The sequence below is a fragment of the Schistocerca serialis genome, chromosome 4, assembly GCF_023864345.2.
Source record: "Schistocerca serialis cubense isolate TAMUIC-IGC-003099 chromosome 4, iqSchSeri2.2, whole genome shotgun sequence".
Lineage (NCBI taxonomy): Eukaryota > Metazoa > Arthropoda > Insecta > Orthoptera > Acrididae > Schistocerca > Schistocerca serialis.
This window is the reverse complement of record NC_064641.1, coordinates 580,310,595-580,324,094: the sequence shown is the minus strand read 5'-3', so window position 1 is coordinate 580,324,094 and position 13,500 is coordinate 580,310,595. Positions and strand designations below refer to the sequence as shown.

The following is a 13,500-nucleotide window of genomic DNA, read 5'->3' as shown; positions in this document are numbered from 1 at the left end:
GCGGAATGGTTAGGAGGATGTAGATGTCCTATGGCATGTATTTCATTGCATTGTTCTAAGACTTGTAAAGAAAACCGTGTGATTTCGGGTGTTCAGCCAAGTTGTTAATTCCATTTTTGTGCACAATATTCGGCAACCCGCCAAATCACCTTCTTCAGATGCTGCGAACCGTGTTTCTACGGCTACGCTGCTTGGACTCCCAACAGACTGGGAACTAGTGTCGCTTAAACGTGCCGCTATTTGTAACTAAACTGGGCTCCCGGCGCCCTCTACAGCATTACATGACCATTTGTATTCCGCACACAGCTATCCGATAGAACGCAAATTCTCTCAGCGTTTTCCATCTCAAGCGGATCAGGTGGCTGCAGACTAAAAATACAAAAACAGGACGTATGGAAATCGGTAGATGTGATGTTCTCGTACAGACAAACAAATGGTCACAATTTCAGAAAAAAATGGATGAATCATTGAAGAGAAAGAGCTTCGCAAAACGCGTTGGTCCACCTCTGGCCTTTACGTTGTCGCCGGCCGGAGTGGCCGAGCCGTTCTAGGCGCTTCAGCCTGGAACCGCGCGACCGCTACGGTCGCAGGTTCGAATCCTGTCTCGGGCATGGATGTGTGTGATGTCCTTAGGTTAGTTAGGTTTAAGTAGTTCTAAGTTCTAGGGGACTGATGACCTCAGATGTTAAGTCCCATAGGTGCTCAGAGCCATTTGAACCTTACACTGTCAGGCTGATATTCGGCTTGCAATTGATTGATAGTGTTGTTGGATATCCTCTTGGGGGCTATCATGCCAAATTCTCTCCAACTGGCTCGTTAGATCGTTAAAATCCCGAGATGGTTGGAGGGCACTGCCCATAATGCCTCAAAAATTTCCAGTTTGGAAGAGATCTGGCGACCTTGCTGACCAAGGTAGGGTTTTGGCAAACACGAAGACAGGCAGTAGCAACTCTCGCCATCTATGGGCGAGTATTAGCTTTCTGATATATGAGCTCAGGGTGGCTTGCCATGGAAGGCAACGAAACGGGCCATAGAATAGCATCGACATGCCAATGTGCCGTAAGAGTGCCGCAGGTGACAGCCAAAGGCGTCTAGCTATGAAATGAAATGGCACCCCACATCATCACTCCTAGCTGCCGTGCCTTATGAGGGGCGACATTTGGGCAGGTATCCCGCCGCTGTCCGGGATGTCTCCAGTCACGTCTTCGCTGGTCATCGGGGCTCAGCTGGAAGCAGGACTTATCACCAAAGACAATTCTGTTCCAGTCAGTGTGATTCTAGGCAGCATGTGCCCGACACCACTGTAAACGGGCTTGTTGGCGTGCAGAGATCAATGGTAGTCGGCGCAAGGGTCGCCGTTGAGCTCAGCCTCCTTTTTGTGAGCCGCTTATTAATGGTCCTTGTGATCACTGAAGCACCACTCGCACATCGAATTGACGATAATGATCAATCCGGGACTCTTGAGAGTCTGACGATTGCACGGTTCTCACGTTCCGTCATCTGTCTAAGTCGACCGCTTCCTTCTTGACGCTGTGTTCAGCCGTCGTTCACCCGTTCCTTTCAACATCGTGGAGTAGTGACAACGCTCCTATTCAAATGTCTCACGATCCCCCGATTACCCCAGTTGGCTTCTTTCACCCAAACTACACGTCAAAAAAAAAATGGTTCTGAGCACTATGGGACTTAACATCTGAGGTCAACAGTCCCCTAGAACTTAGAACTACTTAAACCTAACTAACCTAAGGACATCACACACGTCCATGCCCGAAGCAGGATTCGAACCTGCGACCGTAGCGGTCGCGCGGTTCCAAATTGTAGCTCCTAGAACGGCTCGGCCACTCCGGCCGGCAACTACACGTCCTCTCTCAAATGCTGACATCTGCTATATCGTTCACGTGCCTGTCTGCGAGACGCAGTTACTGTTCAACAGAGTTCATGGAATGCAATTCACAAAGAAATTGTGCCCTCATATCTACAAGACCCCATTTTCACTATCCTTGCCAGCTGTAGCCAGCCTAGCATCACACAGTCATCCATCGGTCGCCAAAGTTTACAATTTTACATTTTTTGTCGGTACTTGCATAACTCCTAAATGTCGCGTCCTTTTTTTAATATTTCTTAGAGGGTAAATTTAATGCCGGACTCAAAGCCTGACAGTCTTCTTTAGTATGCAGTCTTAGAAACACTGCCTTTCGTACCACGGTACTCTCTCGCTGTGTTTAATTTCTTGATTACATTCAAGGCAGTCGGCGATGGCAGCTGATTTGCTTGGTCCTTGTAGAAGTAAGGTATCTGACAATTATACACTGGCTGACAGAAAATGTGAAGCACCCAGAAGGCGATGGGGAAACAAAATGAATCCCCACATCATGACAACGGGAGTAACATGGCTGTGCCTCTTCGAGACATTGGAAGAATCGGACCTCTCCCCAAGTCGCCGCCATACTTGCTGACAATTGTCATCCAGGATATTTCAGAACAAAGATTCACTGCTGATCACAATGCGGCTCTATTCATTAGCAACCCACGCTTCCCAACCACGACATTACTCCAGATGTAGCCATCTGTGTTGCGTTTTGAACGGCAACCTACTCATGGGACGGTAATTCCCTAGTCCGACTGCTGTAGGGTGTCCATTACTTGCCCTCGGAGGGCAGATATGAAGCGGTTACGCTGTGCATGATATGCAGTACAGCGATCCTCCCTTGTGGTGATCAGACATGGTCGATCGGTAACGACGACAAGTATGCCTGCCTTACGGGTCCATTAAGCCCAACCTCGGGTCGCTTTTACGTTCTAATGCCACACAGATTTGGATATGGCACAATTCGAACAGCTGGCCAAATAGACACTCACAATGATGCCCTTTTCAAACTTTGTCAGTTGCTGATAACTCTGTCTCAGACAAGTACATAGCACCTCTATGTCCTTCACATTGACTGGTCAACATGTGATGCTGTTGAGCTGTTTTGTAGCCTAAGCGGGCTGGTTACAACACTGAGCACGAGGACACTAATGTAGTCTGGTGGGACTTCTATATGTCACAGAGAATTGCAACTCTACATATCCACCGATAGTGTGTATACCGACATCCGACGACGTCTTTTGGGTGCTGCACTTTTTTTATCAGGCTGTGCATTGTCTAGACCAGCAGGCGTAACTTACTGCCTGCGCCAACTACGTTGACATTTTTCGCAGTGGCTGATGGGAACGATCGTACATGGGAAATGCCTTTACGGTCCCTCCCATCAGACATCGCGCCGAGTTTCGACTTAGTTTGCAGTATGTGCAACTTCAGATTTGAACGCACAAGACAGGTCTAAAACGTTCTAATAACAGTGAAATAAAGAAAAGAAAACAGGAGGCACTCGTGAAACAACTTAATTCTGCTTCAGAGTAATCTTTAGAGGGACAGCTGACTCCAGGCGAAATTTGTTAGGTTGCTACAAACTGTCAAGTGGGTAATAATCCACTTTTCTGTCTACAGCCCGAAGTTGTGGGGGCATGGCCATAGTGCGGTTCTTGTGCCCCAGGAAACAGTTGGTGCTACTAGCAATCTCAATACACGAATATTGCACTTTTGCAAGTGAAGAAGTTTTTACCGGGGGACCAGGTTTAACTCTATGCACTACTTTATTAGTGACGTAGTTTTTCACAAGAGTCACCAGATCCGTAGTGACCTGTGAGACTAGCTTAACAATTGCATTTTTTTCAGAAAAGTGGTTAATTTTTCGATACAACCATATATAATTTCAACAAGAAATGTAGGCTTCGGTCGTCACCGGTCATCTTCAGATCAAAAAGTGAAATCAATAGTTCACTCACAAGCACTCGTGAGAAAACCACACCTGTAGTTCCTTGCTGAAATGGGATGTGATTGCTCTGGAAAATCAACCAGTTCTGAAATTCATTTCACTGATGTTTCCAGTACGACCGAAATGTTTTTTCCAAATTCACAATTTCGACACTATGAATCACAGACCTGTTAAGAGTCAGATTGCTCTCCGAGAAATTACTAGATCCAATCACTGAATTGGAAATATGTACGCTACGAACTAATGCACTGACTTAATACACTAAACTGTCGCTAATATGGCCCTTTGTAGTCTGGCCTCTCAGTAATCAGGCCCACGTCCAAAATGGTGCACAACAATGGATTATTGTGCACAGCAGTGATGTTAGTGAACTACAGTTTTAAACAATGCTATACGCATTTGAAATTGTGTCATTTTCACATTTCAGTGTCATTCTTCTAAAAGGAAACACATTTCACTAGGCACGAAGCAAAACGTTGAAGTTTGAGACACGCTGAAGCGAGGTTCTTCGCAGAAGGCCATTGATGCTGGGTACAATGTTCGACGAATTTTTCGTCTTCTCTAACGTAATTACATATAACATCAAAAGAATCTAAACAAAAATAATCAGCTTCTGAAAATGTATGTCTCTTTGGATTTAATAAAGTATATCCGCTATATTTTTAATACACACACATCAAAAAAAGTTTCGCATCACCCCGTTTCCCAGAACTCCTGAAAATAGACGTTGACTGTGGATGTTGTATCACAGACAAAGTTCCTTTGACTGTTCAGAAATGTCACTAAACCTGCCCAAAGGCGTAAACAATCATGCATGAGCAGCGCCTATTAGACGGATGGGGTTCGACAGCCGATCAGTTCCAGTCATTCCACCAGGAAGGAGGTACACGGCTCGTGTTGTCTGTAGTTCGAACATGCCTAGACGGTCAATACCACCGTTCGATCTCGTCCGCATTGCTACTTTGTACCCGGAAGGCCTCTCAACAAGGGAAGCGTCCAGGTGTCTCGGAGTGAACCAAAGCGATATTATTCAGACATGGAGGGGATACGGAGAGACAGGAACTGTCGATGACATGCCTCGCTCAGGCGCCCTAAGGCTACTACTGCAGTGGATGACCGCCACCTACGGATTATGGCTCGGAGGAACCCTGACAGCAACACCACCATGTTGAATTATGCTTTTCGTGTAAACACAGGAGTCGTGTTACGACTCAAACTGTGCGCAATGGGCTGCATGAAGCGCAACTTCACTCCCAACGTCCATAGCGAGGTCCATCTTTGCAACAACGACACCATGCAGTGCGGTAGAAATAGGCGCCACATCATGCCGAATGGACCGCTCAGAATAGGCATCACGTTCTCTTCACCGATTAGTGTTGCATGTGCCTTCAACAAGATAATCGTCGGAGACGTTTTTGGAGGCAACCTGGTCAGGCTCAACGCATTACTGTCCAGCGCGTGCAGCAAGGTGGAGGCTCCCTGCTGTTTTTGGGTGGCATTATGTGGGGCCAACGTACGCCACTGGTGGCCATGGAAGGCGCCATAACGGCTGTACGATGCGTGAATGCCAACGTCCGAGGGACAGTGCAACGATATCGGCAGCATATTGGCGAGGCATTCGTGTTCATGGACGAAAATTCGCGCCCCCATCGTGCACATCTTGTGAATGACTTCCTTCAAGACATCGACATCGCTCGACTACAATGGCCAGAATGTTCTCCAGACATGAACCCTATAGAACGTGCCTTGGATAGATTGAAAAGGGCTGTTTATGGACGACGTGACCCACAAACCACTCTACGTCGAATCGCCGTTGAGGAGTGGGACAATCTGGACCAACAATGCCCTCATGAAATTGTGGATGGTATACCACGACGAATACAGCCATGCATCAATGCAAGAGGACGTGCTACTGGGTAGTAGAGGTACTGATGTGTACAGCAATCTGGTCCACCATCTCTGAAGGTCCCGCTGTATGGTGGTACAACAATGTGTTGTTTTCATGAGCAATAAAAATGGCGGAAATAATGTTTATGTTGATCTCTATTCCAATGTTCAGTACATGTTCCGTAACTCTCGGAACCGAGGTGATGCAAAACTTTTTTTGATGTGTGTAAATTTCAGACGCTCTTCATAACCCGCCAGTTCCGTTAATCCGGCACCCATATGTGCAAGGAATAGCCGGATTAGCGAGGGTCTAGTGTAGTCGGTATTAAAGCAGCAGCGAAAGCTGCTATCGGCTCTATGTTGGTGAATTTCGATAGAATACATCTCACTGTCAAAGTGTAATCTGTTTCGTTAGTATTGAATCTTGTCCATCTTCCTCAGTCGTAATTAACTGGGACCCAACCCCTGTATGTAGGGATGACATCGACTGCTGTTCAGGGTCGAGACTAAGTAAAATATCAATGCAGCTCCTTGCATCTTGTAAATATTCTCTCCACATGGCAGAGTCAGTTGCTGGGGCATGTCAGTTCTGTGGCGAGACCTTTGGGGTTCAGGAAGACCTTTGGGGTTTCATGAAGATCGTTAAAGCGCATTAATCCGTAGTGATCCATGTCAGAGTACTTGAGAACTGGCAAAAGTGATGTACTGTGATAATTCCGCCATCGTGCGACGTTTGCATTCGTTGGGACAAGTTCGAAAATCGGGTGAACGAGTACCGCATGCTCCAAGCCATATGTGCATCTCTGCTTGCTCTTCATCAATTGGCTCGTGAACCATCCCATCCTGTATCGTTAATGCTGACGGGAATGATTTCTTGATGGTAACATAAGGAGATGAAAGGAATGATTGAGACAAAAAGAAAGCAGCAATTCTTCCAAAGACCTGCGTGCATCCACAAAAGATAATGTTATGCATCTGATGGAATAGCGATGGTGTGGTGCACTGATTCCCCGAGATGTAACCATCACTGCTGACATTTATTGTCAACAACTGAGATGTCTTGCACAGGCAGTCCTAGAACAACGACCAGAAAGACTGCTTGTAGTGATGCTGGTCCACGATAACACCCCACCCGCGTCCTGCTGCATTGACAAAAAATAATATACTGGAGTTGAGTTTGGAAGTCATTCTGAACCAACCTTATTCACCTGATCTTGCGCCAGCGTAGACAGACTGTAGTAAATAGTGAAGAAAAATATATTATTGATGACTAAACTCTATGTTACGTTTATCTGTTATGGTTATTAAACTCAGGGAAAAACGCTACGAACTTATGCACCAACCTTATCATTTCGTAAGTGCGTTTAAGATTAAGCAGTGTGGCACACAGTATTGACACTCTGATCTATTAAATTTAAAAAATATATATAATACGTAAGAGAACGAACCTTTGACATGAGAACAAAAGGAAGCATGGTACTGATGAGGCCAGCATAAATATCATCCAGTTCCTTGTGGCCCAAGCAATTAGGGGACTCACCATTGAACCCACGCAGTACATTACAGTGAACTGGAAGTTGATAGTGGAGCGATGCATGATATCTGTCAGTTCAAGTCCTGGAATGCAAAAGTTGTGTCAGTCGGTTTGAAAGATAAAATTTTGGTCTAGGTGTGGTATGAGAGCTCTTCGTGTCGTAACTCGTTTATATGAATAACTGTTGTATTGTCTCTCTGTATCTATCAAGCACAATAACTCCGGTTATTGTGACATAAGTACATAGGTAAATGGAGAAAGGAAAACTAGGATTTAACATCCAATCGCAACGCTGTATGAACTTGCATGTTTTACACAGAGATATGCATAACATATGTAATATGTTGGATCACATTTGGTTCATAATTTATACGAAAGTTAATTGGTGAGAAAATGGAAAAATCCTAGATGCTTGGCGTGGGTGAATAACCCACAATGTGCAACCTGTTAGCTATATACGAAACACATATACTACTGCTTGGGAAATGGCAACACCATGAAAGAACTAGCTGAAATAAGTGAAACGTATTCCACTTGTCACTTCAGTGATACTGAGGTATCATTAAATGTACACGTTATTGGGCTAATAGTGAATAATATCGGAAGTTTGCATACATGCTGTTACCTTTAACATAGTGAAGCAGCATTAAAATCACTCTAAATGCAGTTTTACTAGAAGTATCATGGTAATCAATCTTCTGTTCTTGGTGTTTCTTTGACCACACTGGATTCTGATCGTTTTCGAGTAGTAACTCTTAGTCATTTGGCAAAGTCCCATATAGCTGCATTTTGGCGAACAGGCCGCTGAGATCCACCTAGACAGGATATGTCAGTTTCTCGATAGACCGCTTACATAATTTTTACCATTGCGCACAGGCTGCTTATGCGTGAGCTATACAGGGCTACTATAAATGATTCATTTGTTTTCAAAGTTCCTTACTTCCAGAGCAGTACGTGTCCAAATATGACTGATGTGGGGTTAGAACCATAAACCCACCGAGCTTACATTGTGCCAAATAGCGTTGCGATTGCAGCGCCTTGACAAAATGGCGACAAAGGAAGATGGTGAACATTTCGCGCCCAGGTTGAAATTCATCGTCGACGCAACCTTTCATTTATCTGGAAAATTAATCTCCACAATATGAGAGTGTGGGACACTGAACATTCTCATGAAATTGTGGTGCATGAACGAAGTTTCTCGTAGGTTAATGTTTTTGTGTAGTGTCACAGGTGAAGCTGTATAGGCCGTTTTCCTTCTGTTAGAAGACCTCCTCCCTTGATGTGCTGCAGTCGTGGTTATTTCCACACTTGACTGGTGATTCCATCCTCCAACAAGATGGGGCACCTCTCAACGGAGCATCGATGTTCGTCGCTACTTTAACGACGAACCTCCGCATCGCTGGATTGGGCATAGTTGTGAAGATGACGATGATCTGGCTCTACTCCCTTGCCCCCCTTGTCCCCCCCTCCAAGGAGCCTGCCCAACGCCTTGTGACTTTTTCCTTTACCTTAAGGGCCGCGATAACGTACCACCACTGTCAAGAATACTGGAACAGCTCACAGAACGCTTCAATGTTTTTGTGATGACCGTTTACTGTGTTGACATATAATGTATGGAACGGACTTGACTACCGCTCGGACGTGCGTCATGAAACCAGAGGGGCACTCGCAGAACATTTAAAACTGCCAAATGCAAACCTGGTGAGTTTATGGGTATATCCATGCATCTGTCATATCTGTAAATGGAACACTTTGGAAAATACGGAACTATGACAATGAATGAATCACTCATAGCAGCCCAGTACATACGTCGATTATTATTGCGCACCATGCAATAGGATAAATCAACTGAATAAAGAAAAGCAATTCAGTGAAGTGACATTTTGATATACAGAGCATTTTAACATTAGACAACGAATAAGTTTGCGTGTGGCAGTGGAGACATTATTTAGTTACGCTTGCTGCTGGATTTGTACCATGTTAGTATAAAACTGCGCAGTCAAATTGTTGTTACTAATTTTTACTATTCAGATGTTACCAGTTTGTTTATCGCCAACGCTATAGGAAAACGGTAAAATATTTATTTAGAATTAACCACAGAGTCAGCAGTAAATTAAAATACAACAGGAATATGTTATAATATTCGTTTAAAATGAACTGCAAAGTAAGTAGTAAATTAAAATATTAGGCAGGTATCTCCATATTTCACATATAGCTTTAAAATAAAACCAAGATCATAGACACACGCATCCATTTAGTAAATACCCACTAAATCTGTAGGTATAGCTTGATTGTGTGAACGAGTATGTGTTCGTACTTGCATGGTTCATGTAGAAACCAGGAAGTGTAAGGCAGTGCAATATCAGAAAAAGCTTATCTATCAGTATACAGATGTCGATTAACTTGACATGAGAAATGCGGTACGTTTTATGGTCGTTCAAATCTGTTCTAAAGAGACAACATCCCAGTTTCATTTAGTTAAATTACAGTGTGGCGGAAACTGCTTGCTTTCAAGAGTAACTTAGATGTCAGTTGTAAAAGAGGTACAAAGTAATAGATTCAGGGAAGCAGGCAGTAGCTTCATGCAGGAAACGATTAGTCTCGTCAGTGAAGTTAGTACAGAGATCGAACAACACTCAGTTTACTGATGAAACGGTACTCTTTCGCTTATCATCGTGTTACACTCACATGGGCACGTGATAAAATATGTCATCTTCAAAATGTTTAACACTAATATACAACCAATTTGTCGCACAGAAATAAATATCATGTAAGTCACCACTTCATGTTTTAATAACTTTAAAGTCATTCCATTTATGTTTCTGAGAAGGTCAAAAAGAAAAAAAAATCTATTGAGTTTACCAAATTTTGAACGAGAAACGTTTTTTTGTTCAATGTTCAGATGTGTGTGAATTCGTAAGGTACCAAACTGCTGAGGTCCTCGGTCCCTAGACTTACACACTACTTAAACTAACTTAATGATATGAACAACACGCACACCCATGCCCGAGGGAGGACTCGAACATCCGGCGAGAGGGGCCACGCAATCCGTGACATAGCGCGTCAAACCACGCTGCCACTCCGCGCGGCGCTTTTTGTTTGTCTTGGTGCACAAAAATCAATGTCTACTGTACAACGAGGCTCCAGCAGAAAAAGCAAGAAAATCATTATGAATCATCTGAAGATGTATTTGTAATAAATCCTAAAACCGTAATTATTTGTTTTAAATACACTTCTAAAATCATATTTGGGGCTGGTTGCTGTTACAAATTAGAAACCTTTTAGAAGCTGGAGAAATACGATGAAATCGGCGTTTATCAAAGTAAATACGGTAGTTTTAATGTACACAAGAAATTCAAAGAAATAACAGGGAAATGCAGGAAAAGTGTGAGTGGGAAACTAGTGGATGAAGCAGGGAACTTGATGGTGGAATTAGAAGACAAGAAGAAACATGGAAAAAGTACAGAAAATTTATTTCATGACACTAGATATGCTTTTAATTCAAGTACAAATTAAATCAGTGGCACAGATATTGTGGAAGTAGAGGCTCAAACAGCCATCGGGCAGAGGAAGGACGGAAAGGCTGTCGGACCAGATAAATTATAAGCGGTGTTCTTAAAATTGATGAATGAAAATCATGTAATATAATTAACCCAAATTTTCAATCAGATTCACGTATCTGGAAACATTCCAATGGCGTGGCTGAAGTTCATTACTCTGTCCAAAAAGCCAAATGCAAAGCAATGCAGAGTTTATCAGCCTTTTCAGTAGTTGCAGGAGCAACAGTCTGGATGATTGATTGATCTGGCCTTGTAACACTAACCAAAACGGCCTTGCTGTTGCGGTAGTGCGAACGGCTGAAAGCAAGGGGAAACTACGGCCGTAATTCTTCCCGAGGCCATGCAGCTTTACTGTACGGTTAAGTGATGACGGCGTCCTCTTGGGTAAAATATTCCGGAGGTAAAATAGTCCCCCATTCGGATCTCCGGGCGGGGACTACTCAAGAGGACGTCGTTATCAGGAGAAAGAAAACTGGCGTTCTACGGATCGGAGGGTGGAATGTCAGCTCCCTTAATCAGGCAGGTAGGTTAGAAAATTTAAAAAGGGGAGTGCATAGGTTAAAGTTAGATATAATGGGAATTAGTGAAGTTCGGTGGCAAGAGGAACAATACTTTTGGTCAGGTGAATACAGGGTTATAAATACAAAATCAAATAGAGGTAATGCAGGGGTAGGTTTAATAATGAATAAAAAAATAAGAGTGCGGGTAAGCTACTATAAACAGCATAGTGAACGCATTATTGTGGCCAAGATAGACACGAAGCCCATGCCTACTACAGTAGCACAAGTTTATATGCCAACTAGCTCTGCAGATGATGAAGAAATTGATGAAATGTATGATGAGATAGAAGAAATTATTCAGGTAGTGAAGGGAGACGAAAATTTAATAGTCATGGGTGACTGGAATCCGACAGTAGGAAAAGGAAGAGAAGGAAACGTAGTAGGTGAATATGGATTGGGGGTAAGAAATGAAAGAGGAAGCCGCCTGGTAGAATTTTGCACAGAGCATAACTTAATCATAGCTAACACTTGGTTCAAGAATCATGAAAGACGGTTCTATACATGGAAGAACCCTGGAGATACTAGAAGGTTTCAGATAGATTATATAATGGTAAGACAGAGATTTAGGAACCAGATTTTAAATTGTAAGACATTTCCAGGGGCAGATGTGGACTCTGACCACAATCTATTGGTTATGAACAGTAGATTAAAACTGAGAAACTGCAAAAAGGTGGACATTTAAGGAGATGGGACCTGGATAAATTGAAAGAACCAGAGGTTGTACAGAGTTTCAGGGAGACCATAAGGGAACGATCGCCAGGAATGGGGGAAAGAAATACAGTAGGAGAAGAATGGGGAGCTTTGAGGAATGAAATAGTGAAGGCAGCAGAGGTAAAAAGACGAGGTCTACTAGAAATCCTTGGGTAACAGAAGAGATACTGAATTTAATTGATGAAAGGAGAAAATACAAAAATGCAGTAAGTGAAGCAGGCAAAAAGGAATACAAACGTCTCAAAAATGAGATCGACAGGAAGTGCAAAATGGCTAAGCAGGCATGTCTAGAGGACAAATGTAAGGATGTAGAGGATCAAGTAGGTAAAAAGACGAGGTCTACTAGAAATCCTTGGGTAACAGAAGAGATACTGAATTTAATTGATGAAAGGAGAAAATACAAAAATGCAGTAAGTGAAGCAGGCAAAAAGGAATACAAACGTCTCAAAAATGAGATCGACAGGAAGTGCAAAATGGCTAAGCAGGCATGCCTCTAGGACAAATGTAAGGATGTAGAGGATCAAGTAGGTAAAAAGACGAGGTCTACTAGAAATCCTTGGGTAACAGAAGAGATACTGAATTTAATTGATGAAAGGAGAAAATACAAAAATGCAGTAAGTGAAGCAGGCAAAAAGGAATACAAACGTCTCAAAAATGAGATCGACAGGAAGTGCAAAATGGCTAAGCAGGCATGCCTCTAGGACAAATGTAAGGATGTAGAGGATCAAGTAGGTAAAAAGACGAGGTCTACTAGAAATCCTTGGGTAACAGAAGAGATACTGAATTTAATTGATGAAAGGAGAAAATACAAAAATGCAGTAAGTGAAGCAGGCAAAAAGGAATACAAACGTCTCAAAAATGAGATCGACAGGAAGTGCAAAATGGCTAAGCAGGCATGCCTCTAGGACAAATGTAAGGATGTAGAGGATCAAGTAGGTAAAAAGACGAGGTCTACTAGAAATCCTTGGGTAACAGAAGAGATACTGAATTTAATTGATGAAAGGAGAAAATACAAAAATGCAGTAAGTGAAGCAGGCAAAAAGGAATACAAACGTCTCAAAAATGAGATCGACAGGAAGTGCAAAATGGCTAAGCAGGCATGCCTCTAGGACAAATGTAAGGATGTAGAGGATCAAGTAGGTAAAAAGACGAGGTCTACTAGAAATCCTTGGGTAACAGAAGAGATACTGAATTTAATTGATGAAAGGAGAAAATACAAAAATGCAGTAAGTGAAGCAGGCAAAAAGGAATACAAACGTCTCAAAAATGAGATCGACAGGAAGTGCAAAATGGCTAAGCAGGCATGCCTAGAGGACAAATGTTAGGATGTAGAGGTTTATCTCACTAGGGGTAAGGAAAATTAAAGAGACCTTTGGAGAAAAGAGAACCACTTGCATGAATATCAAGAGCCCAGATGGAACCAGATCTAAGCA

The 13,500-nt window shown here is 43.0% G+C and overlaps 1 protein-coding gene across 1 annotated transcript in view; it reads right to left on the bottom strand.

The window, feature by feature from the left end:
* Positions 1-13,500, bottom strand: part of LOC126474615 (solute carrier family 22 member 7-like) — a 111,637-nt gene that overhangs the window by 44,648 nt on the left and 53,489 nt on the right. The window contains exon 5 of the mRNA XM_050102091.1: positions 7,151-7,319. Coding sequence (XP_049958048.1) covers positions 7,151-7,319 — 169 coding nt within the window. The remainder of the gene's footprint in view (positions 1-7,150; positions 7,320-13,500) is intronic.